General features: G+C 44.2%; 1 protein-coding gene across 1 annotated transcript in view; it reads left to right on the forward strand.

Annotated features, from left to right (window-relative positions):
- PRKG2 (protein kinase cGMP-dependent 2) overlaps positions 1 to 27068 on the forward strand; it is a 70646-nt gene that overhangs the window by 32514 nt on the left and 11064 nt on the right. The window contains exons 5-11 of the mRNA XM_083756494.1: positions 2477 to 2582; positions 6172 to 6235; positions 12261 to 12338; positions 17269 to 17363; positions 19073 to 19141; positions 22259 to 22357; positions 24921 to 25071. Coding sequence (XP_083612620.1) covers positions 2477 to 2582; positions 6172 to 6235; positions 12261 to 12338; positions 17269 to 17363; positions 19073 to 19141; positions 22259 to 22357; positions 24921 to 25071 — 662 coding nt within the window. The remainder of the gene's footprint in view (positions 1 to 2476; positions 2583 to 6171; positions 6236 to 12260; positions 12339 to 17268; positions 17364 to 19072; positions 19142 to 22258; positions 22358 to 24920; positions 25072 to 27068) is intronic.

The following is a 27068-nucleotide window of genomic DNA, read 5'->3' on the forward strand; positions in this document are numbered from 1 at the left end:
GGGAGCACCATGCAGATTAGTTTATCTGCCATGACCACTTTCTATTTTGATTCTCGTTTGTTTTTTACAAAGTGCTCCTGAGTTGTCAGCTCGTTACAGCCCCAGGTCAGGTTTTGAGCAGTTTTTAGTGCATGTTAATTAGGAGCCTTTGTCAACGTTTCTCCTTAGCATCCTAAGCACAACTCAGATTTTATTAACTTCTGGGAAGTATGAAGATTTCAGGGGGGGGGGGCTATTTGTATTTAGTATCATGCATACATATTGCAGTGGGAATGAGAAGCCCTTTTGAGATTAGGGGGCAGCTTACCTTCTGGGCAATGTTCCAAGCGCCACACTCCAATGGCGAGCAATGCCAGAGGCAAAAATGGGTTGAGCAATAGGTGTCAATTTTACTTTTGTACAATGGGCCACTTTCTACACACACCTCTATATCCTTCATCCAGACAAGCAGGAGTCATTATCATATAAGAAAGGAATATTCTCCACAGTATTAATAAGAAGGACTGTCAGTTTGTTTATATCTTATTCTTTCTCTGAAAAGCTCAGAGCAAAATACCAAGGGGCTATTTCATCCTTCCCCATGTAGGGGTGGACTGTGGTAATATACATAGCTGTCAACTTTTCCCTTTTCTTGTGAGGAATCCTATTCAAAATAAGGGAGTTTCCCTTTAAAAAAAGGGAAACATTGACAGCTATGGTGTGCATTTGACACCCTACCCCCAGCCCTTGTGGCACCAGTTAAGCTGGGCTTTGGGAAGGAGGCATGAGGCTCTGGCAGGATCCTAGAGCCCTCCCACCTCCTTCCTAAAGCTTGGTAAGAACTTGCCTGGCTTTGGGAAGGAGGAAGGAGGACTCTAGGACCCTGCCGGAGCCTTAATGCCTTTTTCCTGAAGCTGGGCAAGCTCTTACCCACTTACCAGGCTTTGAGAATGTGCCCATCTTGGCTGCACACCTGGTGTGGCTGCAGGGCTCTAAATCCATCCCTGCCCCACAGCAACCCTATGTGGCAACTTAGACTGGGGGTCAGGGAATGGACAAAGGCCACTGGGCATAGGAGGAATGGTGGAGACCACCTCCCCAGCCTGACCCTTCCAGAGAAGAAGAAGACAGTTCTGAATTACAACAGGAGTTTGAGGGAGGTCACAGGTCAGAGGAAGATGAGGGGGAAAGTTGGGAAATAATGGGAGAGGCGGAGGGGCCAGAGCTGGAGCAGCTAGCTGACATGTTATCATAAGAAAGCATTCCAGACCCACCATCTCCCAGAACCTGGTGAGCCTTAAAAGTAGGAGAGCAAAGGGCTTGGAGACAGATGGCCCTAAGCAGCAACCATAGAGGGGGTGGTGCTGTTGACGAATATAATGATAATAATAATTTATTATTTATACCCCGCCCATCTGGCTGAGTTTCCCCGGCCACTCTGGGCGGCTCCCAATCGAGTGTTAAAAAGAATACAGCATTAAATATTAAAAACTTCCCTAAACAGGGCTGCCTTCAGATGTCTTTCAAAGATAGACAAAGGTGCCACTACCGAGAAGGCCCTCTGCCTGGTTCCCTGTAACCTCACTTCTCGCAATGAGGGAACTGCCAGAAGGCCCTCAGTGCTGGACCTCAGTGTCTGGGCAGAACGATGGGGGTGGAGACGCTCCTTCAGGTATACTGGGCCGAGGCCTTTTAGGGCTTTAAAGGCCAGCACCAACACTTTGAATTGTGCTCGGAAACGTACTGGGAGCCAATGCAGATCTCTCTGCATTGAGGAAGTTAGGAGAGAAGGGGGTTGGAGCTTTACTGGGAGCAATGCCATTATTCTAAGAGGCTGCATTTCTAAGCCTCTCTCTCTGTAAATATTGAATAAAAAGCAGTTGGTAAGAACTTTCCTTGTCTTCCGTTCCTGGCAACCTGCTGTGGGGATTGGATCCTCTGACGCCTGACACCCACTTGAACACTATTTTCCTTATCCTGGCACTCTAACTCAGGGGTAGCTATTGTGGTGCCTCCCAGATTTTGTTGGACTCCAGTTCCCATAAACCTCACTCAGCAATCAAGGGTGATGGGACTAGTAGTCCCGCAAAATCTGAGATGCATCACCTTGGATCTGTCCCCTTGGAAGACTCTGAGCTATTGTTAGTTCTTTACTATGAAATCCTGCTGAGAATGCCAATTATTCATTTGCAGCATTTATAAGCTGTCCTAGAATAGAAATCGTCCAGGGTAAAACATGAGCAGTTGCTGTGTAAAATCATATCATCACACCAGCGAGGTGTGAAGCCGCCAGTTGCAGCTTCCCTCGCTGACAATTTCGGCTACAAGAAGGTGATACAAAAATCCCACTGTGAGTGTGAATGCATTCTCAGTTTCACAAAGAACCTCAGTCAATGTGCTCACTTTGGTGGATTTGCACTGGGTGTACCTGGGTGACTTTTTGTATGCTGTAGAATTGTTTAGCTTCTTAATTTTGCTTTTCTTGTTGTTCCTAAAGCTGTCACCAGCGTGAAAACATGGGCATTAGACAGAGAGGTTTTCCAGAATATAATGAGGAGGACAGCACAAGCAAGGCATGAGCAATACAGAAACTTCCTCAGAAGGTAAACAACGCATACACTTGTTTTCTCAGGATAGACAGATAATTATTGCTGCATTTAGTGGGGAGGGTCAGGTGCATTTAGATACATTGACTTCATTTAGGCATAATGCTACACTGTGGTTTAGCATTCAGAGAATCCCCCTAGCTTGACCTGAGCTTGCAGCCTTCCCATGGCTGCGAGGAGGAAGTCAGAAGCTACCAATTCTGTTTTATATTAACCACTGTTTAGCGTGTCATCTGAACCCTAAACTGTGGTTAAATTTAACTGTGGTCAATGAAAAAAATGCCAGCTTCCTAAACTAGTCAGATGATATGGCAAGCTATGGTTAATGAAAAACAGAAGTGATTGCTTCTGAATTCATCCTCGGGGCAATGGCAGAAAACGGTGGAACTCAGGGGGAAGATTATGCTCATAACATTAAACTAGCTCAGCAGCACTTCCAGATTGCTGCTGTTTTGGGGTGAGATTCAGACGCATAATGCACAATTACAGTTTATTGGGACGACTTGCGCAAAAATCCTTCCCCCCACAAATATTGGACTTATTGTGAAAATGAAAGTGATGGGGAAATTTACTGGATAGTGCATCAATGCTTGCTTTGACACATTGTCTGCAAACAAATCAGAATGAATGCTCCATAAATTAGGGTTTCCATATGTCCTCTTTTCCCAGGACACATCCTCTTTTTCATGGGTATGTAAAATGAGAGTCGTCACAGCGATCCATAGTTAAAAGTAGAAGTTGGCAAATCTGTCCTCTTTTTCACTCTTCAAAATACGGCAACCCTACATTAAATAGTCAACATTGTCTCAACTCCCTGCAAACGAATCTGGATGAATGTTGAATAAACAGGTCATCAGGAAGAAGCCTAACTGTATATTATTGAAAATAAGCAGAGATCCAAGATTATCAGTCAGTCATTCAATCCTCTTGTTTTTAGATGGCAGAGCCTTGGGACAGATTGCCAAGTAAAACTTCTCTAGCAATTCAGATTTGAATGTTTTTATTTAATTCCTTACTGCAAGCTGCTTTGACATCAAGTACCCACTTAATGCCTCACTGATTGCGGGTGAAGTATCTGCAAGTCTGCCATGGACATTTACTGATTTCAATTACATCTATATTTAGTAAATAAAGTCAATGAGGCAGACACAGCAATATGTCTTGAGAGCAGGCTTGCTGACTGAGAAAATTTTATTTACAGAATTTCTTGCTGGCCTTAGGGCAGGTTACTATAACACAATGGTACAGTATTAAAATCAGATTGAAAATTGTATTAGAAGGCCAGATTTCTTGCAGGTATTTTGATTTTCTCTTGTAGCCCACAACTTGTGTGGCTCTATATTCAGAGATAGAAAGGCTATCAGTGACAATGTTCTCCTTCCATTGTATGCTTCAGAATACCAGTTGCTGGAAATCACAAGGAGAGGGCTGTTGCCCTCAGGTTTTGCTCAGGGGCTTCCTGTAGGCATCCGAGCTACGAATCCATGGTGCTGAGATCAAGAATCTAATGCTCTACTAACTGAGCTATCCTCTACCATATCTGATCCAGATATGATCAGATCTGATTCAGATGGGCTGGTGTTTTGATGCAGCGATACCAAAGAAGGATGTCATGAATGCCAGAATGACCAGCTCTAGTGCTTTATTAAAGAAAGTGCAAACTTACAACACAGCATGCAGAGTCTCACTGTCTGTACAGACACAGCACGGAGAACGCAACAGGGAGAGGTTGTCACAACTTGCCCTCACACAGGAAAATGTGTACAGTGGTACCTCTGGTTACGTACTTAATTCGTTCCGGAGGTCTGTTCTTAACCTGAAACTGTTCTTAACCTGAAGCACCACTTTAGCTAATGGGGCCTCCCGCTGCTGCCACGCTGCCGCCGCCCGATTTCTGTTCTCATCCTGAAGCAAAGTTCTTAACCTGAAGCACTATTTCTGGGATAGCAGAGTCTGTAACCTGAAGCGTATGTAACCTGAGGTACCACTGTACAGTGGTGCCTTGGTTCTCAAACTTAACCCGTTCCAGTAGTCCATTTGACTCCTGAAACTGTTTGAAAACCAAGGCACAGCTGCAGGAGCTGCGTGTCAGACGTTCGGCTTCCAAAAAATGTTCGCAAACCAGAACACTTACTTCCGGGTTTGTGGCATTCGGGAGCCAATTTGTTCAGCAACTAAGCCATTTGAAAACCAAGGTACCACTGTACATTGCTCATACAAAGATCAACAGAAGTCAGCTTGACCAGAACTTTCCATCAGTCCATGCGGGCATAAGTGGCAACTATTCAAGGCAGACGAAAAGCTACATTCTCTGGGCCAAGAGCCCAGCATTCCAGGACCCCCAAATAAGCATAGCACCAAAGCATGTCAATTAGCGTATATCCACACAAGTGAATATAAACTTATATATGAGCTCATTCTTATAACTACCAAATAGTTTTGGGATTATCTTGACTACCAAAATGCAGGCCTTCTGGGACAGTCTCAGCTTTGGGTCAAGTCAGCTGTTCTTACGTGATGCTCCTTGTATATATTGTTCAAAGCATTTCAAGTGTGTGTGTGGGCTTGTGGAGGGAAGAGAATTTCAGGGGCAAATTACATGCGATATTAGCTTGTCCCTCCAAAATAAGAGGGCAATATTAAGCACACTTGCTTTTAATATGCGACTAACCTCAGTAGGTTGGCAGGGAGTTGGACTCGATGGCCCTTGTGGTCTCTTCCAACTCTATGATTCTATGATTCTAGGACACGGGTGGCGCTGTGGGTTAAACCACAGAGCCTAGGACTTGCTGATCAGAAGGTCGGCGGTTCGAAACCCCACGACGGGGTGAGCTCCCGTTGCTTGGTCCCTGCTCCTGCCAACCTAGCAGTTCGAAAGCACAAAGTGCAAGTAGATAAATAGGTACTGCTCCGGCGGGGAGGTAAACGGTGTTTCCGTGTGCTGCTCTGGTTCACCAGAAGCTGCTTAGTCATGCTGGCCACATAACCTGGAAGCTGTCTGCAGACAAATGCCGGCTCCCTCGGCCAATAAAGCGAGATGAGCACCGCAACCCCAGAGTCATCTGTGACTGGACCTAATGGCCCTTTACCTTTAACCTCAGTAGAGCTCTTATTTCTGTCACAACTATTTAGCAGCATATCTCTTTAAGTAAGCAGGTAACTTAAATAATAACAAAATATTCCATTATAACTACATGGTGTTGAAAGCACTGAAAACCACAATTTTCAGGGGTATATTTTCAATTATTTAGTTCACGTTGGTTCTCCTGTGCTACTTCTAAGCCTTATATCAGTAGCCCCTACCTGAGCCTCATTCACTTGCTCTTTTAGTTGCTTGGATAATTTCTGTTTTGAGACTTATCATGCATGATATCCTTTTGGATTGGGAGAAGTATTCATTTTATTTAAGTCATAAAATTTATACACCACTTGATTGTAAGAACCCTAAAACATAACAATAACTAAAGAGAACCCAGCTACCCCGACAATAAATGTCTGCAACAGGAAAGCTGAAACTGTGTAGAGGAGTTGAAACTCTACATACAAGTTGAATTAAATGCAATCCTTTGATATTTATCTTTCAAAGTGTTTCTCTGCTGAAGAATCTACCTGAAGATAAACTGACAAAGATTATAGACTGCTTGGAAGTGGTAAGTAGTTTTATACCCAGTGGCACGGGCTTCCAATGAGATCTCTTGTATTCTGTTTTAAAGCTTCAGGAAAAATCCTATATGACAGACAGCAGTTAACCTGGGATTACGTGGTATAAAATAATGTGTTGTAGATTCACATCCACTTTAAGTAACTGGCAGAATCCAGCTGGTGCCCTTGTGCTCTACCAAAGGGCTTTTGATCCTGCAGTGCCTCTGGAAAATCAGCTCCAGAGAATTGAGGGGACCCTCTGGAAGAGGATAGAAAGTGGGCCACACTTTCAGTACACAGTACCTGGAGTACTGTGTCCAGTTCTGGGCACCACAGTTCAAGAAGGACACTGACAAACTGGAGCATGTCCAGAGGAGGGCAACCAAAATGGTCAAAGGCCTGGAAACGATGCCTTATGAGGAACAGCTAAGGGAGCTGGACATGTTTAGCCTGAAGAGGAGGTTAAGGGGTGATATGATAGCCATGTTCAAATATATAAAAGGATGTCACATAGAGGAGGGAGAAAGGTTGTTTTCTGCTGCTCCAGAGAAGCAGAGCAATGGATCCAAACTACAAGAAAGAAGATTCCACCTAAACATTAGGAAGAACTTCCTGACAGTAAGAGCTGTTCGACAGTGGAATTTGCTGCCAAGGAGTGTGGTGGAGTCTCCTTCTTTGGAGGTCTTTAAGCAGAGGCTTGACAACCATATGTCAGGAGTGCTCTGATGGTGTTTCCTGCTTGGCAGGGGGTTGGACTTGATGGCCCTTGTGGTCTCTTCCAACTCTATGACTCTATGATTCAGTAGAAGGTGGCATGGGGGGGGGGGGCCAGGGGAAGGGAAGATTGGAAAAATACTCCTCTTCTGTTAATGGATGCTTCCATTGGATCAAAAACCTTTTGATCAAGAGTTCAAGGGCACTAATTGGTTGTGCTCTCATTGCTGCATGGGAAATGGGCAGATTTTGCTGTCTATTCCTATATATGTTTACTCGGGGGTTGGGGACACACTCCCTAATAAGCAGGTATAGAACAGTAGGCCATGTGTCTGAACTTTAACTAAAATCACCAAATATTCCAGAAGAGCAAGACTATGTCCTACCTGTGGCACTGGAAAGTCAGCATGTTAGTAGGACAGCTAAGCCTAGTTAGTTATGATAATTTTCTATTCACAGAGCTGTTGTTTTTATGTTGGGAAATATTTCAAAAATTGCAGCTGCACAAAGAAGTGATGATTGACGGTGTGGGAAATCTGTTTTTAGCTGACTGTAGTGTGGTCACAAAAATGACCATATTACTGGGCTTGTGTTTCTCAGACAGTGAACACATCCACATCATATATCAAGAGCAGTGCAGCACAATTTAAATAATAATATTATTCATTCATTCATTCATTCATTCATACATACCCCCACCCATCTGGCTAGGTTTCCCCAGCCATTCTGGGTGGCTTCCAACAAAATATTAAAATATAACAATTCATCAAATATTAAAAGCTTCCCTAAACAGGGCTGCCTTCAGACGTCTTCTAAAAGTCAGATAGTAGTTTATTTCTTTGACATCTGAACTAACAGAACTGTACAACAGGGGCAAAGCAACTGGTTATATACATTTCTGAAGGCCTGGGCCACTCCCACTCCACAGAGCGGGCAGGCGCCACCACCGAGAAAGCCCTCTGCCAGGTTCCTGGTTTTAAACTATCATGGCTATGGTTCCTGGTTTTAAACTATCATCCCAAAGAATCATGGGAACCACAGTTTGTTAAGAGTTGTTCCCCTCAAAATGCTTCAGTTCCCAGAGTGGTTTAGCAATCAATCCTTCTTCCCAGGGAATTCTGGGAATCATAGCTTTGTGTTGGGAATAGGGGTCTCCTAACAACTTTTAGCACCGTTAACAAGTTACAGTTCCCAGGATTCCACAAAGCTAAAGTGGAATTCTGCTGTTTTAAATGTATCGCAAGGATGCGGTCAGTAACACCCGCAAATCACATCGCTTGCGACGAGAAGCATGTGGATTTTGCTGTTCCAAGAAGACTTTGTGTGTGCGAGCCCCAAGGAGTGCTTAAAATAGCTCTTGACATTATGGCAATTATCTGTAACGAAATACTTGCTGTTATGAAACTTATGGAAGCCAGCCTGTCCTCCTCTGTCTATCAAGTAACCAGAATTAATGGAGTAGCGATAGTGACTGATAAAAACTGTACAGAGCTGTCTAGAACAAATACTAGATTTTTCTCTTCACTGCTCAGTTTTCCTTCTTTAGTTATAAAAATATAACAAGATCCTGCAACTGGAATAATTATTTGAAACCTAAAATTATTAGTAGGGTTTTTATTCCTTTGCTCTTGCTTATGTATTTGTCATTGTAAATGAGCAGGCAGTTTTATGTGTGAACAGCTCTGGGTATATTGGTTTAATGCACACTTTATGGCATTGCAAGTATATGGCTTTATTCTCCGGTAGAACAAATGAGCAGGTAATGGATCTCATTTAGCGCTTTATATCTCCAATCCTGAATGCCATTTACTTGGAAGTAAATGTGCCGTTTAATTTCAGTGGAACTTATTTCTGCAGAAGAGTGTTGCAGAGTGATTTGGCGAGGATTAGGAAATGTAATTTGAGAGACATTCAAAATATTTTGAGCAGGATCCGTGCTCAGCCTTTGATCATCGATACCTGCCTCCCCCTCTTTCCTTTCTTTCCCTTTTTTTGCTAATGTCTTATCATGAGCGATCTGAATTTCTTCCAAAGTTCACAACACACTCCTTCCATTTGACAACACCTCCATCAGAACAATAGTCTGGCACAGACTGTTTGTAGGGCTGGCCAGACCACACCACACAAACAGCCCTAACAATATTGGCGGTTCCGAATACATTTTAGGGAAGTTGAAGTGTAGGTGGGCTCCCACCAGGCAAGACACAGTGATAACAGCAAGAACCTTTATTGAACTAACAGAACTGGACAACAGGGGCAAATCAACTGGTTATATACATTTCTGAAGGCCTGGGCCACTCCCACTCCCAACGTGATTGGCTATCTAGACTGCCAAGCTGCAAATCATAACTCAGAGTTTAAGGGCCAATGGCAGAGGCCCAAATCCTAAAATGTTCTGTGATTGGATATCATGTATCCAATCAGAGCACAGGGGCTCAGAATCCTTAGTGCAGACTCAAGCTCAGGCAAACACAGACCACTGAATACATAGCAGAAGTCATGGCAGTTCTTGTGGCCTGAGATTTTTGAAAGAGGAGCAGAACATGGGTGTATAATAATGATAACAGTAGTCACCTCACCTTTCTGTAGCTGCTTTGTATTGGTGAAAGGGTTGTGGCTCGGTGGTAGAGCATCTGCACTGTAGGGCTGGGTGATATCTGGTCCTCAACATCATGCTATATCACCAGCTGAGCATTGTAATAAACTGATATATCGCAATGTCTGAAATAAGGATGGAGCTATGTGGAGGCATTGGCTGGCTTCACGGTTGCTCCTACATTGTGATATTTGCCGGTGCCTGCTCTTGTGATTTGAATGGGACGCGGGTGGCGCTGTGGGTTAAACCTCAGCGCCTAGGACTTGCCGATCGCATGGTCGGTGGTTCAAATCCCAGCGGCGGGATGCGCTCCCGTTGCTCAGTCCCAGCGCCTGCCAACCTAGCAGTTCAAAAGCACCCCCGGGTGCAAGTAGATAAATAGGGACCACTTACTAGCGGGAAGGTAAACAGCGTTTCCGTGTGCGGCTCTGGCTCGCCAGAGTATCTTCGTCATGCTGGCCACGTGACCCGGAAGTGTCTGCAGACAGTGCTGGCTCCCGGCCTCTAGAGTGAGATGAGCGCACAACCCTAGAGTCTGTCAAGACTGGCCCGTACGGGCAGGGGTACCTTTACCTTTACCTGCTCTTGTGATTCGCTGCCTCCTGCAAGAAGCAGGGGAGAGCTGTGCTGGCAGAGTTAACAGGGGCTGCAGGAATCAAAAGGAGCATTGATTGGCTTCACATTTCCCCCCACATTGTGATTTTTTGCATAGCGTGCATACACACACCATGATTCGCAATATATTGCCAGGTCAAAAATTATGAAACCAATATCACAATATGGGCTTCAAACCAGTTTTGGACAATATATCACCCACCCCTTCTGCACTGCATACAGAAAGTTCAATCCCTGGCATCTCCAGATATAGTCAGCAGATAACCCTGCCTGAAACCCTAGGCAGTTCCTGCCAAGTCTGTGTTGACAGTACTGAGCTAGATGGACCAGAGGTTTCAATCAGTGCAAAGCAGCTGTAAGGCAACCTTCGCCAATCGGGTGCCCTCCAGATGTTCAGAACTACAATTCCCATTAGCCACTGCCAGAGCAGCCATGTTGGCCAGGGCTGGTGGTAGTTATAGCCCCAAAGAAATAATCTGAGATGCTACCTATTCGTATTAGTGAGCTACTGAGCTGTTTGGATGCAGAATACATATCCCATTTACTGCTTCTGTCAACTCTTCATGTGCCATTTTTCTCAGTGCGGCTGCATTTGAGCTGAGGCCAAAACAAGCTCATACTGTCTGTTTGCCTAGACACACATTTTTGCCACTGTATTTCTCTTACACCTCCACTTTGAAGGTTTCCAGGGACGGCAGCCAACGATGACTCAGGTTCTTATTTAAAGGTTGACTTTTAAAGGTAACAAGGCAGGAGGGGATAATGCTAATGAAGGGTGAGGTTTTTCAGAGAGGAGAGAAGCGTCTGCCAGGAAGGAGGAAGTAGTCTGGATGAATCTTTGTGGGGTGCTACATAATAGCATTTGGAGTCTGGGGGAAGAAAGGAAAGCTCTTATTCCCACTGCCATCACACTGCATTTAGAAAACTGGTGCACTCTGGCTTCCTATGAGTATCTGGTCAAGCCACAGTGAGAACAGGCCAGCAGTGCCCTTCGTATGCAATTCCCCTACATAATAGGCTGCCCTGCATACTGTATTTTTCACTCCATAAGACACACCTGACCATAAGACTCACCTAGTTTTTAGAGGAGGAAAACAAGAAAAAATATATTCTGAAAGGAACAGTGGATGTATGATTTTTGTGGTTCATGCTGTGGCCACAGACATGATATGTGATTTGACGGTGAGTTTGGGGTAGCCCAATGCAAAAATCCTGAGGATCCATGTGGATCCGTGCTTTGTAACCACGTTTTTGTGCCATTGTGGCCCCACAAAACAGTGGATGTGTGATTTTTTTTGGTGCAGGCTGTAGCCATGGACATGCTATGTGATCTGATGGTGAATTTGGGGTGACCCAATGCAAAAATCCTGAGGATCCATGTGTTTTTACCTCCCCCCTCCCAGGCAGCCTCCTTTATTGCTCGCGTCCCTTATCTCCCTCCTGATCGCTTGCTCAGTGGTTTCGTTTCAACACCCCCTTCCCTTTTTCTAAAAAAATAAAAAAAGCACAATCTGCTTTTCACCCCTGGGCAATTTGGCTCCAGGGACCACGCATTCACTCCATAAGACGCACAGACATTTCCCCTTACTTTTAGGAGGGAAAAAGTGTGTCCTATGGAGCGAAAAATATGGTAATTTGCCCCAGGTCACACCCTGCCCAGCTTCACCTCCCTAACCTTTAAGTCACAGTGGTATGGCTGCAATGCAAAGGAATTCAGGCTGTTGGGCTGGGTGCTTGATCCCTCTCCAGCTGCCACTATCAGCAGCTGTAGCCTCTTCGGAATTTGCATGATCTTACCTGCTCAGAAGCATTCTGCTGCCCAGTTGCAGGAAGTCTGCAAGGACGTTTGCAGTTATGTAACACTGGGATTATCCCTGCTTGAAAGGTGTATACCCCAATCCACCTGTGCCTTCAGCAGACTGAATAATTCAACCTTTTTATCTAGCTCTGAACTGTAGGGACTGGTATGAATTTAAATAATTGTCTGTATTAAAACCTACACGCTTGACAATGTTCTTTAAAATGCTGGTGGTTCCCCTTTCGCCCCCTGAAAGGCTCTGAATGTGTTGCTACATCCTCTTATAATCTGCATTATTTCTGTCCCCTAGGAATACTATGACAAAGGTGATTATGTTATTCGGGAGGGAGAGGAAGGAAACACCTTCTTTGTTATATCCAAAGGGAAGGTAAGTTGCCACTGAAAATGCACAGGTATATTTGCCAAAGGGTAGGAGCATGAAGGTTTGTTTGGTTGCAATCACAACAGATGACTATTCTGCCCCATCCAAGGACGTGAGTGATACTGAAATGAAGGTCACAGTTAGGGGAAGAGGAGAATTTGGTTTACTCTTCCTTTTTAAGCCAACCAATCGAATTTGCAGCTTGTGCACCAATAATACACAGATTTTAAACATAATTATCCTTTGGATTTCTGTGAATTCTGCGATACACTTTTCTGCTCAAAGAGTCTACCAAAGAACATAAAAATGTGTGTTTTAGGATGAAATAGTTGTAGAAATGAATACTTAAAATATGCTCAGGCAGCGATGATTTTAGGCACATGCACATCAGGCCAAACCTGGAAATGACCCCAAAAGTCACACAAACATCACAAAAAGAGGTGGAACAGGGCAGAATGTGGTGGGGTGGGACGACACAGGAGCAGAGCATTTTAAAGCTTTTTCCCATGGTGTTTCAAAGATATGCGATTTCACCTAGGTGCAGTCCCTTGAAACATAACCCCCACACAAATTAGTAGTTGGCTGTATTTGAAATACATATATTAAATACACATGTATAAAATATGTATTCAAATATGTATGTTGTGGTAAAATATACATTTGCATGCTTTTTTTTTTAAGACAACAAACAATACAAGCAACATATTCTCATGACCACTGCTCCTTGTGCATTTTTCTAATCTATGGGTTGTGCTGAAGAAGATTCCAGTGAAACAATCAGATTATCCAGGATCACTGTCCTACATTGTTATTCACTTACTACTTGGGCACCATGAAAACCTAAAAAAAGTTTTACCACTTAGCCCACAGGATAGCATCTATGACTTTGGAATAAAGTTTAAGATTCTAACAGATGCAAAAGATAGAGGGGGATTTGCCCTGCCAGACCTAAAACTCTATTATGAATCAGCAGCTTTTTGCTGGCTGAAGCAATGGCTACTTCTTGAGGACACAGACATTTTGGACTTAGAAGGGTATGACAATAACTTCGGTTGGCATGCTTATCTATGGTATGACAAGGTAAAGGTGCATAAGGGCTTTAAAAACCATATTGTTAGGAAAGCATTGTATAATGTTTGGATTCGATATAAAGATTTGTTGGAAAGTAAAACCCCCAGGTGGTTGTCACCAATGGAAGCTAAGGCAGTGAAAAAACTTAACATGGACACCAATTGGTCAAAATATTGTGAAATCTTAGAACAAGATGGTGAAAAGCTTAAACTTAAGAGTTATGACAAGCTAAAGCATAAAGTCCGAGATTGGTTACATTATCATCAGATAAATGAGGTATTTAAGCAAGACAGGAAAGTAGGATTCCAGAAGGAGAGGTCGAAGTTAGAAACAGAATTATTAGAACCCAATACTAAGAATCTGTCTAGAATGTATAACTTGCTGCTGAAATGGAATACACAGGAAGAAACGGTTAAATCAGCTATGATTAAATGGGCACAGGATATCGGTTATGACATTATGTTTGCTGATTGGGAGCAGTTATGGACCACTGGTATAAGATTTACGGCATGTAGTGCCTTAAAAGAAAATATAATGAAAATGATCTATAGGTGGTACATGACACCAGTCAAGCTTGCAAAAATCTATCACTTGCCCAATAACAAATGCTGGAAATGTAATGAGTCTGAAGGAACCTTTTACCACCTTTGGTGGACCTGCCCAAGGATTAAGGCCTACTGGGAAATGATCTATAATGAACTTAAGAAAGTCCTTAAGTGGACCTTTTCAAAGAAGCCGGAGGCCTTTCTCCTGGGTATGGTTGGCCAACTGGTACCAAAAAAGGATAGGACATTTTTTATGTATGCAACTACAGCGGCAAGAATTCTTCTGGCAATGTATTGGAAGACGCAAGAACTACCCACTCTGGAAGAATGGCAGATGAAGGTGACTGAATTTATGGGACTGGCGGAGATGACCGGCAGGATCCGTGACCAGAGGAAAGAGACAGTGGAGGAGGACTGGAAAAAATTTAAATTATATTTAAAAAATTGTTGTAAGATTGTGGACTGTTAAGATGTCAGGGGGTAAGAAACAGAGAATTACAGCTGTAAATAATAATGTTAAGAAATTTGAGAGAGATACAAATAGAAAAAAGGACTAAAGGGTTGCTAAAAAATTGCAAAACAAGGATGCAGTGTAAGGGAGGTATGGGGAAGTCATGTTTTAAATGTTTTTATATGTTTTTGTTTTGTGTTTTGTTTGTCTTTTTGTTAATAATAAAAAAAAAAGGATAGCATCTATGACTTTGTTTCAACCATAGACTTATTATACTTCTACGGACTTTCAAAGATTGACAGACGTGTGTTCATTTGATTTCAAATATATTAGAGAATTTACAAGTGTACACATTTTGTTTTTGTTGTACTAAATCATGTATATTATGCAATAAGAATTGCAGTGCTTTCTAGTATACTGCTCTTCGTGTTGCTTGTATTGTTTGTTGTGTTAAGTTTGCAACACAGGGGTTCGTTGTTCTGTATTGCTTTTTTTAAGGGCTGTATATGGAGCTGCCCTTGGATGTGAATCAGAAACTTCAATTAGTCCGAAATGCAGCAGCCAGAATATCAGCTGGGGTTCCATTTAGATATCATATAACCCCATTTTTAAAACAGCTCCATTGTTGCCAGTTCGTTTCTGACCTGATTTAAGGTCAGAAAGATCCCCTCCTCTGCTCCTTAGACCTTATTGGGTGCTGAGATCAGCAGAGGGGGCCCTCTTGGAAGTTGCTCCACCCCCAGAGACTTGGGGGGGTTGCCCAGGAAAGGGTCTTCCTGGTGGTGGCCCCTAAGCTGTGGAGTTCCTTCCTCACAGGGGTGTGTCTGGCACCTTCATTGTACAGCTTCCAGCTAATGATGAAGATGCACCTCTTTACCTTGTTTTTTGACACTTGAGGAGTATATTTTAGGACCCACTTTATTTGGGGAGTTGCAAGTTATTTTAAACTGTTTTTAATATTATGTTTTAATGTAACCCACCCTGGGACCTTGGGATGTAGGGTCGGTAATCAATAATAACAACAAGTGCTGGATGGCAAAGTGAAAATACAGCTGTATGTGCCCAAGGTTTTACGTATGCCCAAGATAACTGTGGGTTAAACCACAGAGCCTAGGGCTTGCTGATCAGAAGGTCGGCAGTTTGAATCCCCGTGACGGGGTGAGCTCCTGTTGTTCGGTCCCTGCTCCTGCCAACCTAGCAGTTCAAAAGCATGTCAAAGTGCAAGTAGATAAATAGGTACCGCTCCAGCAGGAAGGTAAACGGCATTTCTGTGCGCTGCTCTGGTTCGCCAGAAGTGGCTTAGTCATGCTGGCCACATGACCCGGAAGCTGTACGCCGGCTCCCTCGGCCAATAAGGCGAGATGAGTGCCGCAACCCGAGAGTCGGCCACGACTGGACCTAATGGTCAGGGGTCCCTTTACCTTTTAAGATAACTGTGGAGCCCAGCCAAAGCCTTCAAAAGCTTCATTTGAAAAACAGAACAAAATATTTCCTTTTTTAATGCAGAGGGCGAAGGGACTTAATCAAAAAACATTTATGTGTTAACTATCGGGGAACGAGCAGCTCAGCCGACATGCCGGAATAGACACAGATGGCGCATTACCAGTTGGCAAGTGCCAGGGATAAACACGTCTGCAGTTTGCTCAGAGAAAGCAAGCAAATATGTGCTGGCAGGAATCAGTCTGTGTTGGGCACATCTCAGGCGATTTGCTTATTGAATCTGGGAGCTGGCAAATCTGGGAACGGATTGGGCTTCCTGCAAGATATTTCATCGTGTTGTGTTCAGTGGGTTCCAATCTACAATCAAATGCTGTTGTTTTTTTTAAAAGGGGGACTAGGGAACCTGTGTCATTTCAGGTGCTGATGAACTCTTATCAACCTGAGTCAGCATGGGTGATAGCAGACGGATGGCGAATAGGACCCAAAAGGCAGCAGTCTGATTGGTCCTAGAACAATAGGATTCAGAATGCAGTAGTCTAATTATTAGATGTTTTGCAATATATAGTTGCAATACATAATTATGACGTAACAACAGTAGTCATAAACAATAAATAAAACATCAGGAAATGGCCAACCACAGTTTCCACATAAATCATAATGACCACTCCCCACTTAAAATGGGGGGCGCCCTTTGCGTGGACGCCTGCAGCCCCTAGATCTGGAGCGGCTCCAACAGCATAGGCTAGGCTTTGCCTTCCCTCAGGTGGGATACCTGGAGGTCTCCGCCTACCTCAGTCAGTTGTCCAATCCCACCTGGGGGAAGAGTTGCCAAGGAGACCAGGCCAGGTAGGGGAGGGATTACCTGCCCACACAAAGGAGGGAGGATCTTACCTGGGAATTCTCACCTAAATTACAGATACCAAAAATTAATCGCAATAACAGCAACAACCCCAACCCGACAAAGAACTCTAAACAATAGCTCAGTTCAAGAATGGTGGTTCTTGTTGATAAACTAGGATGATAAATTGTATGGGTGATGAAACAACTGTGGCCACATTCATGCCACATATTTAAAGCACAATAGCAGCACTTCGCTTCCCTCCCAAAATCTGGGAGCTTTAGTTTGTTAAGGGTGCTGAGAGTTGTGAAGAGAGCGCTGTTTCCCTCACAGAACTTCAGTTCCCAAAGTGTTTTAACTCTCAACCCTGCTTCACAAGGAGTTCTGGGAATTGTAGCTCTGTGAGAATACAGGTCTTCTAACAACACTTGCATCCTGAACAAACTCCAACTCCTAGGATTCTTTGGGGGAAGCCACGACTGTTTAAAGTGCTACCGTGGTGCTTTAAATGTATGGTGTGAACGTGGCCTTGGTATCATTGTATTTGCGTTTGACAAGTGATTGTGTAACATGTAGCCCTCCAAATCCTAGGTTAAGGTTACCCAAACTGCAGAAGGTCAGACACAGTCTCAGCTCATTAAAACGCTGCAGAAAGGAGATTACTTTGGGGAAAAGGCCCTCATCAGGTGAGTTGAAAATTACATTTTAAAATCGCTAGCATTCACATTTGCTTCTAAAAGTGTTTATTATGCGGGATGGCTGAGGAGTTCAGGAGCAGGACTTGGGAATATGAGTCTTAGGCACAATCCTAAGGGGGAAATTGACTAACCATTTTGCCCTAAAAATAATGAATATTTAACAAGAAGTGCCAACGAAAGAAGAGTGGCAGATGAAAATGATGGAATTTGCAGAACTGGTGAAGCTGACGGGAAAAATCTGAAACCAGCATGATCAAGTATTCCAAAACATAGCTGTCAACTTTTCCCTTTCCTTGTGAGGAATCCTATTCAGAATAAGGGAATTTCCCTTAAAAAATGGAAAACATTGGAGTAAATTTATACAATATTTGAAAGATCATTGTAAGCAATTGACAACACTAGTAGAGATATCTGAAGACTTGTAATGAGAAACTTTTTACCTTTCTATATTTATTTAAACTGTGAGGTATTTTGTAATGAGTTATATTAGAACTGGAAAATATATAAAATGCTCTGATATAAAGGTTATTTTTGAAAGCCAAGAGGCGGGAGGGAATGAAGTTGAGAGGCTCTAAAGAGGCAAACATGTAAAGTGGATAATAATGATGTGATTATATATGTTTAAATGGAAAATTAATGGAAAAAAATTTAAAAATAAAAATAATGAATATTTGTGCTGCCAGTTTCCCCCACTGATTTATCCTCCCACAACTTGCAGCCTGAGTCTCTTCAGTTTCATTTGTCTTTAAGTGTTCTGCTGTGATTTGAGGGTCTTTTTTCTACAATGAAGCGGTAAATAAACTGTTATCAAATAAATGATGTTTTAGCTTCCACTATGATCCATGACGGGAGGGTGGGGGCAGATGAGCAGGGGTCAGTGTGGTGTAGTGGTTAAGAGCGGTGGACTCGTAATCTGGTGAACCGGGTTTGCTTCCCCGCTCCTCCACATGCAGCTGCTGGGTGACCTTGGGCTAGTCACACTTCTCTGAAGTCTCTCAGCCCCACTCACCCCACAGAGTGTTTGTTGTGGGGGAGGAAGGGAAAGGAGAATGTTAGCCGCTTTGAGACTCCTTCGGGTAGTGATAAAGCGGGATATCAAATCCAAACTCTTCTTCTTCTTAAGCATATGCGGCGCTGGGGTGCAAAGATCCAGGCCAGGTTGCCCAGTCCCAGGTGCACAGGAGGGCGGAGTCGGCCGGCCAGCACAGCTTCTCACTGGCTCAGTTGCCCCCAAACTTGCAGCGCAGAGCTGCCCACAGCAGAAGAGCCCAGCGCGGCGCTCTGACCGGCGGGTGGGTTCTTCCCTAGACTCAACTCTCAGGCCTCGGACTCTTGGCCTAGTGCCTCTGAGAGCCCACGCCTAGGTGCCCCGCACCCCTAGCACCTATGGGTAAGGCGGCCCTGACAGGGGTGGAGCAAGGGATCTATGAGGTTGCAAAATCTTGGGTTGGTGTGTTTGGTCTCCTGCAGGCTGCCGCTGCCAGCCCAGGGTTCCCGTAACCTTGCCACCACCGCACCTCAAGCCTTTCCTAGCGAGCTCAGCACCTCTGGAAGATCTGTCCTGCTGTTCTGTCCTCCTCATGCACCACTTCTGCCAATTGTACGCAAGCTGACATCTAATATGCCACTTTTTAATATCTCTGCATTGGACAGAACAATTTAGTCAGTGTGATGCCTTGATTTATTTCCGTTTACAGTGACGACGTCAGGTCTGCTAATATAATTGCTGATGAAAACGACGTGGAGTGCCTTGTCATAGACCGAGAGTAAGTGGCATCTTTGTGACTTTGTGCTCCCCACAGTCAAACAGCTCTTGGCATTAGAAAGTTCTTCCTAATGTTTAGTCAGAATCTTCCTTTCTTGTCATATGAATCTATAGCTTCATGTCCTACCCGCTGGAGCATGGGTAGGCAAACTGAGGCCTGCGGCCGGATCAGGCCCAATTGCCTTCTGGATCTGGCCTGTGGACAGTCTAGGAATCGCCGTGTGGATTGCCAACATGTGCACATTCTTTCCCTCACACGGCGCCGCCCCTCCCTCCCTCCCTCCCTCCCTCCCTCCTCCTGACTTCTCCCCGCCCTGCCTAGAGGAGGAAGGGGACTGGACTTTGTTAGTGCCAGCAGCAGCAGCGCTCAAATGGCCACCATTTTAAGCAGCCCCTCTCTGGAGCCCTTTCGCGCACCTCTCATCATCCCGCCACCAGCCCCTGCTGCTCACAAGACACAGGTAAGCAGCCACCGGGGCTCCTGGTGCTCTTGCATTTCCAAAATATAGTCCGCCCCCCCCCCCAAGGTCTGAGGGACAGTAGACCGACCCCCTGCTGAAAAAGTTCAGTGACCCCTGCTCTGGAGCAACAGAAAACAAGCTTGCTCCATCTTGAAGATGGCTATCATGTCACCTCTCAGTCTTCTCTTCTCGGGGCACAATTAGCGCTGCTTCCATTCCGCTGCAGTTTGGTTTCCACTAAATATTTTGTTATTTATCTGCTATTTGATGTAAAGTGATGTAGCTTAGGTAACTTTTTACTTCAACGTAAATGAAACAGCAAAACGATTTTAAAAAAACACACTAAGTAACTACTTATTGTTTGAGAAAACAGCAACAACGATGCGAACAATTACAAACTGCACGTACTCGACTGATTTCCATTCTTGAGCACAGGCAAACACACAGACTGCAAGAATTTTCACTTCCGTTTCTGGTTTTGTTGCAATTCCCCGATATCCCTACTAAAGGCGCAGAAAGTCCTGTTGTTCTTTGTAGGAGAGATTTAAACACATACTTCATACCTTTCAAAATCAGTGAAAATTAAGAGTCCAACAAAAGTTGATTCCTGGATAATATCCAAAATAAGTAACTTCCACTAAGTCCCTTTTCTCTCTCTGCCACCGCCTTCTCTCTCCTGCCTGTCCCAGACGCCCTGTTTACCAAAAATCCATCCTGGTTTGTTTGCACAAAGTGTGGGCACATTTGAGGATGTCAGCTATTTACTGAACATTCATTCTCATTCGTTTGTGGGATGAGTTATATGATGTTGACTCAACCAAATGTTATCTCACTTTTTCCAATGCATTTTCCCACCCCTGTCCTTATAACAAAATGTTCAGGTTTGTTGCACAAGAGCACAAAATAGACTTTAATTCCACAACCTGAGTTTGCCAGTGTGCTAAATCATTCATGGGAGATGAGGTTTCCTAAAAGACTGCTTATCCACAAACTGCTCATTTCTTCAAATCAACTTTAATCGCACACCCTGAGTTTGCCAGTCCTGTCTGAAAATAGCGACAGTTTGGAAACATCCCTATTCCATCCTCGTACCTCTCCGTGTCTGTCTGTCTGTCTGTCTCTCTCTCTCTGTGTGTGTGTGCCATCCTTTTTCTTTCTCTCTCTTTCTGACACACCCTTCTCTGCCTGTTTCTTGTCAAACCGCTCTTGTTTTCGCAGTCAGCAAATATAGGTTAATGAAGTTCCCTGCGGGCCACGCTACATAGTGTGGTGATGTGAGTTCATGTGATGTGGTGGGTCAGAAGTTGTGAAGGACTGTCACAGAGTGTTAATTTCCTATAATTGTATTCAAGCAGGTGCAATCAGGTTTTTTGTTTCGTTATAATTGGTTTTTATTAAATATTTTCTTGTGTTACAAAAACAAGCACATAAACAAGGAAAACAGTGTCTCCATTTTCAATTAATGGAGTCTTTTTCATGGTTTGATTACATTTGCTATGAGACAGTACTGTCATAGACACCATGCGGTTGTGGGGGAAAGAAAGTGGGGAGAGAGAGATGTGGAGGGCTAATGTTATTTCATTCTATCACAGCGTGTTTGTGTAGGGTTCTACACTAGCCCTATTAAATATCTCCCAAGACAACAACACACATACACATGACAAGGAGCTCATAGGTCACTTACTCTCAGCAGCTAGAAACATCATGTCAGGATACTGTGAGCTGGTTGCCCAGGGAAGTATAAAGGCAAGGAAAAGTTTCTTACGGTCCTTTTTTATTTCAAACTTTACAGAGAGAGGCTCTAGAACAAAGCCTCTTGGATAATGGTGTTGTCCCAAATGAATCTCCACCCTCCTGTCTCTCCCACTTCCTTGTTCATCATCATCATCTCCTCCTCTATGGGTGCCGCTAAGTGTCCTCTGTCTTTGAGCTCTTTGCTCTCCTACTTTTAAGGCCTGCCGGGTTCTGGGAGATGGTGGGTCTGGAATGCTTTCTAGTGACAACATGTCAGCCAGCTGTTCTGACTCGCCCACAATTTCCCAACTTTCCCCTTCATCTGCCTCTGAGCTGTGACCTCCCTCAAACCCCTGTTGTAAATCTATACTGCCTTCCTCCTCCTCCTCCCTGGAAGGGTCCAGATGGGGAGGCGGACTCCGCCATTTCTCCTCTGCCCAGTTCCTAACACATTACAACTAGACTCTGGAAGGTCCTATCAGGAGTGAACATAGACAGCTGGTACCAAAATTTATGAGAAACTGCCCTACTAGAGCATTTAACCAACAAACTTAAACTAGCATGGGGACAAGCAAAGGAGGATGCCTTGACCCCGATGTGGCTCCCCTTTGTCACTTATACAGCACAAGACAATGTCATCACCCATAACAGCATATGCATCAATATGACAACCAGGTTTTTCAGTGCCTGTGTGTATTGCAGCCTCATGCAGTGTTTGCCCATTGAAGCTGTTCCGTTCAAACACAGCAATTATCTCTGGGTGTTTTTATTCATTACCATATGTCTGGCTAATGAGATCTAAGTAGAAATCAAAGATACTTCTGTGGTATATTTAATTGGGGGGGACGACAAACTGACGAAAATGTGTTCTCGTCGCTCCTAGCAATGATCTTCCATGTTGGTTCATTCCTTTTGTTCTGCAGAACCTTCAATCAAACAGTTGGGACTTTTGAAGAACTCCAGGCATACCTTGCGGGTTATGTGGCCACCCTGGCTCGGGACGATGAAAAAAGACAAGCTCAGTAAGTCTTGCAGCTGATCCTTGAAATTGCATGGAAAGTAACCTCTTCAACACTCTGTAGGGTTGGTGGCGCATATCTACATTATGACAGCAGACCTGCTAAAAGGGAATACAGACTGCAGCGCCTCCGATTTTGGACTCATGGGTGACCCAAGTCGCTGTGTTTTTTGTCTGTTTATTTATTTACTTTTCGTTCAGCATTTTAGAGCCACTTTGAAGTCCCGCAAATTCACAAGCTAACTGAGACCTCAAAAACTCTTGCGGCATCTCGGATTTAGGGTGAAAGAGGAGAGCACAAAATATGGTCTGAAGCTCAACATCAAAAAAACGAAGATCATGGCCACTGGTCCCATCACCTCCTGGCAAATAGAAGGGGAAGAAATGGAGGCAGTGAGAGATTTTACTTTCTTGGGCTCCATGATCACTGCAGATGGTGACAGCAGTCATGAAATTAAAATACGCCTGCTTCTTGGGAGAAAAGCAATGAGAAACCTAGACAGCACCTTAAAAAGCAAAGACGTCACCTTGCCGACAAAGGTCCGTATAGTTAAAGTTATGGTTTTCCCAGTAGTGATGTATGGAAGTGAGAGCTGGACCATAAAGAAGGCTCATTGCCGAAGAATTGATGCTTTTGAATTATGGTGCTGGAGGAGACTCTTGAGAGTCCCATGGACTGCAAGAAGATCAAACCAATCCATTCTGAAGGAAATCAGCCCTGAGTGCTCACTGGAAGGACTGATCCTGAATTTGAGGCTCCAATACTGTGGCCACCTCATGAGAAGAGAAGACTCCCTGGAAAAGACCCTGATGTTGGGAAAGATGGAGGGCACAAGGAGAAGGGGATGACAGAGGACGAGATGGTTGGATAGTGTTCTCGAAGCTACCAACATGAGTTTGACCAAACTGCAGGAGGCAGTGGAAGACAGGAGTGCCTGGCGTGCTCTGGTCCACGGGGTCACGAAGAGTCGGACACGACTAAATGACTAAACAACAACAAGAGCAACATAAGATCACAGCATAGAAGCATTTTGTTGTTTTCCAGCAGAGCTGCTCAGCGATGATATCTTCCAGTCCATCTATGCTTTTTGTTTTTTTGTGGTTTTTCTTTAGTATTTTGGCTGTGTTACCATAACATACGGCACCACTGTGAGTGTCACTGCGCAATGGAGCAGGAGGATTCCTATGCATTGGCCACAATCCAGAACCTTCCCCTATTTATTTATTTTTTAGTTTTGCATTCAGTTCTTTGCATGTATGCTTTCCACTTTGCCATTCTCATAAATGATAGTAGGAAGCTCTTAAGTGCAGCTGTTTAATTTTTTCTCAGAAATTCCTATCTGCATGCAATCTTAACCCAGGCTGCATGCAATTTTAGTCATTCCAGCCCTCGTCCAAACTGACTTAGCCTGGGAACAACAGTTTGCTTTATAGCATCACTATATGTGCACCATCACTGCTGACATAATGTCACCTTAAGTAAAAACTGAAGTGGGATGGATTAATTGTAAAGGATGGTGGCTTCAAATGGACTTTATCTGCTACTAGCACTGTATTTTTCCTTTTAGTGCTGATCAGAACCATGGAAACACAGGCACCCGTCACAGCAATATTAGGCAGTCTCAGTATCGTTTTCATTTTGATCAGTTTTAATGGATTATCCGAAAGACCATTAATGCAGAACAGGAATCAGTGCTCAAGTTGGAGAAATTACCATTGGCATTCTGACGAGAAATTATTTGGCCCTCACTTCATTACAATAAACCTACAAAAGGCCACTGAGAGATGCAATAAAAGCAGATGGCTGTTCATCAAACAAATTGCCATTTCAGACCCGAGGTACCCAAACAGAGAGATTGCAATCAATATTTAATGCCTCATGAAATGCTGCCACTAAAAAGAGACTTTCAGCAGAACAGCAGGTGACAGCTGGCATGCATCTGCATGTATTTTTGACATGTAGAGGGGAACTCTCAAAACTTCATTAGAAAAAGATCGCATTCTGTTCCTGATCAAATCTTCCTTTAAAAAACAACAACACTATTTTCTATTATTTATGCTAACTTTTCTCCTTTAAGAAGACATGGAATTCTTTTCTCCTTTTACATGCTAAAGACATTCTAATTCAAGGACACCAAAAATGCTGCAAGATGTTCTTAGGAAGTCTTCTCCTATTGAGACACACCTGCCATCGTTACTTTGATGACTTACCCAGGACAAATAACTCACAACGCCTTTCCTCTGAGCCAGGAAGAAGCCCTCCTTCCTATCCACCCTGGTGGTTTCTTCTTAAAACTTCAGTGAGCTACGAAAAGCTCTTGAAACTGAGCTTGAAGAAACAAAATAATTTAAATAAATTTTGGGGGTCTTTTCCTCTGCCAGCTCAGTCAGAAAAAGGCCATCTGTGAGCTCATTGCTCCAGGTGCTTGAGGAAAGATACCTTTGAACGACGTGGGGGAATGTTGAAAACATTTTTCGAAAAACGTTATCAGACCACCGCAGCAATTCTTGGATGTGCACTCAGTGAGATTGAACTGAAGGGGGTGTTTTATTTCTTTTTAATGCAGAGTTTCTTCCTTGGAGCAGCTATCCAGCGACGTCTCTTTGGAGATGATACAGCTCAAAGAAAAAGTAACCCAGTTTCCTTCCTCCTGCCCATTTCAGAACCTGGAAATTGTCGCTACCCTGGGTGTTGGTGGATTCGGAAGAGTGGAACTTGTAAGAATTTGCCTTTTAAATGTTTTGACTGCTGCTTCTGATCTGAATGTTTTGGTGTACCCGTGCCAATGTGGATGATCTTGCACTTCCTAGGGCCTCAGGATTCCCATATTTTCAAGTGCATTCTCCAACGCAGGGGTTGGCAACCTAAGGTCCACGGGCCGGATCAGGCCCAATTGCCCTCTGGATCTGGCCCTTGGACGGTCCTGGAATCGCCTCTTGGATCGGTGTGATCATTCAGGCTGTGCCATTTTTGGGGGGCACCATTTCCCACACACCCACACACCACAGTGGTGCCTCCTCCCTCCCTTCCTCCTGGCTTCTCCCTGCCCCAGGAAGGGAGCTGGGCTTTGATTGGTGCCAGCAGCCAGCCAATCCGAAGCTTTGCTGCCCGCGTGCTGACTCGCCACCTGCCTGCAGGCCTCTTCGCCTATGGCCGCACTGCGGGCATCGTGACGGGTGCGTCGTGATGGCAGCGTTGCAGGGCTTCGACTGGAGCCTGGGGCGTCTGCATGTGTCACTGAGCACTTGCGAGAAACGGTAGCTCCTCTCCCATTTTCCCTAACCGCTACCTTCCATTACACTAGCCATCAGCACATCTTGCAAGCTGACAATGCTGGGGAGCAGGCAGCAATTGGTTGGCTGGCGAATTCCTGCAAATATATAAACAGGCTAAGACTCATTGCAGTTAACTGGGCCAAACCAATCAATCATCCCCACCACCACCTGTTTCTAATGTTCGGGTTGTGATTGCCATTGCATGAGAGGGAGATACCAGCAGGGTGAGAATAGGGTTTCTAGAATGATAAAAACCTTTATGAATAAAATCCTAACTGACTGGGGGCGGGGGGAGAGAGCAAACAACCCAATGAGGACTGAGCATGCTCAATGGCCAATAGAATGCTGAATGGCTGTTTTGAAAAGAAAAGAAAAGTAGGGAGTGGAATTGACTGGCTGGAATCTTGAATGGCAGCGCGTCATACTGCCACACTTTGTCGGAGTTCTCACATGTTAATCAGGTGTAGTGGTTTTCCATAGCTTCATATTATGTGGATGCTTGATCCTACAGCCCCCACCCCCGAATATCTTAGAGCAGGCTGTGGCGATCACACAGGATCCTCGGACATTTCACCGTCTGTTGATCCCTGTGCCACCACTTTATTTCTCGCTGCCACCACCCAGGCCCTACCTGGGACAATACTGAGTCCAGTCAGGGTTAAATTAGAACATAAACTTTTGTTTATTTATTGCAGTTTAACAAGCATGTGGTTTCATAAACAGTATCAGTCCATTACAATCATGGGGTGCCTATCCAGACCTATAACTTCTGCTACCTGCTCTCACTCACTAAACCACCTCTCAGATATTTACTTGTCTTCCTAGCTCCTAACTGTTCCTGACTCAGCTTATTTCGCTACGCTAACTCAACCTACCCACAGACTCTATCCCAATTCACTCCCACTCCCACTCCAACCAACCACCCAACTCCCAACGAACTCCTCAACGAACTGTCCCCTTTGCCCCTCCCAGAGCTGGTTTTATAGTCCCTCTGACTCCACCCCCCCGGGTTCTGATAGGGTAACCTGTTTAACTATTTCACCTCCAGCACTCTCATATGGTAATGTCACATAGGCATGTCCAAATTCCGTTTCGGGGGCATAATCCAGCAAGCCAATTGGTTTAATCTGGCCCTTGTGGCAGTTTAGGTCGGCACCCACAGCCCTTCACTTCATCAAATCTGGCCCTCTTTGAAAAAAGTTTGGACACCACTATCTTAGACAAAACCGATCATATTGAAGGGCATTTTCCTCCAAAATTCTTGTTAATTGTAGGGTTATAACATATATGGACAAGAATCCCTTTCTTATCAACATAATTTCCATTATGGTCAGCACTTATCATTCTATTCTGTCTACTCTGCAAAAAAATTGAGGGACCAGGGGAGGGTGGAAACTTATGATCGTGTAGCCCCTTAAAACTGTTTTCCCCCCCTAATG

Source organism: Podarcis gaigeae, assembly GCF_964106915.1.
Source record: "Podarcis gaigeae genome assembly, chromosome: 9".
NCBI classification, from domain to species: domain Eukaryota; kingdom Metazoa; phylum Chordata; class Lepidosauria; order Squamata; family Lacertidae; genus Podarcis; species Podarcis gaigeae.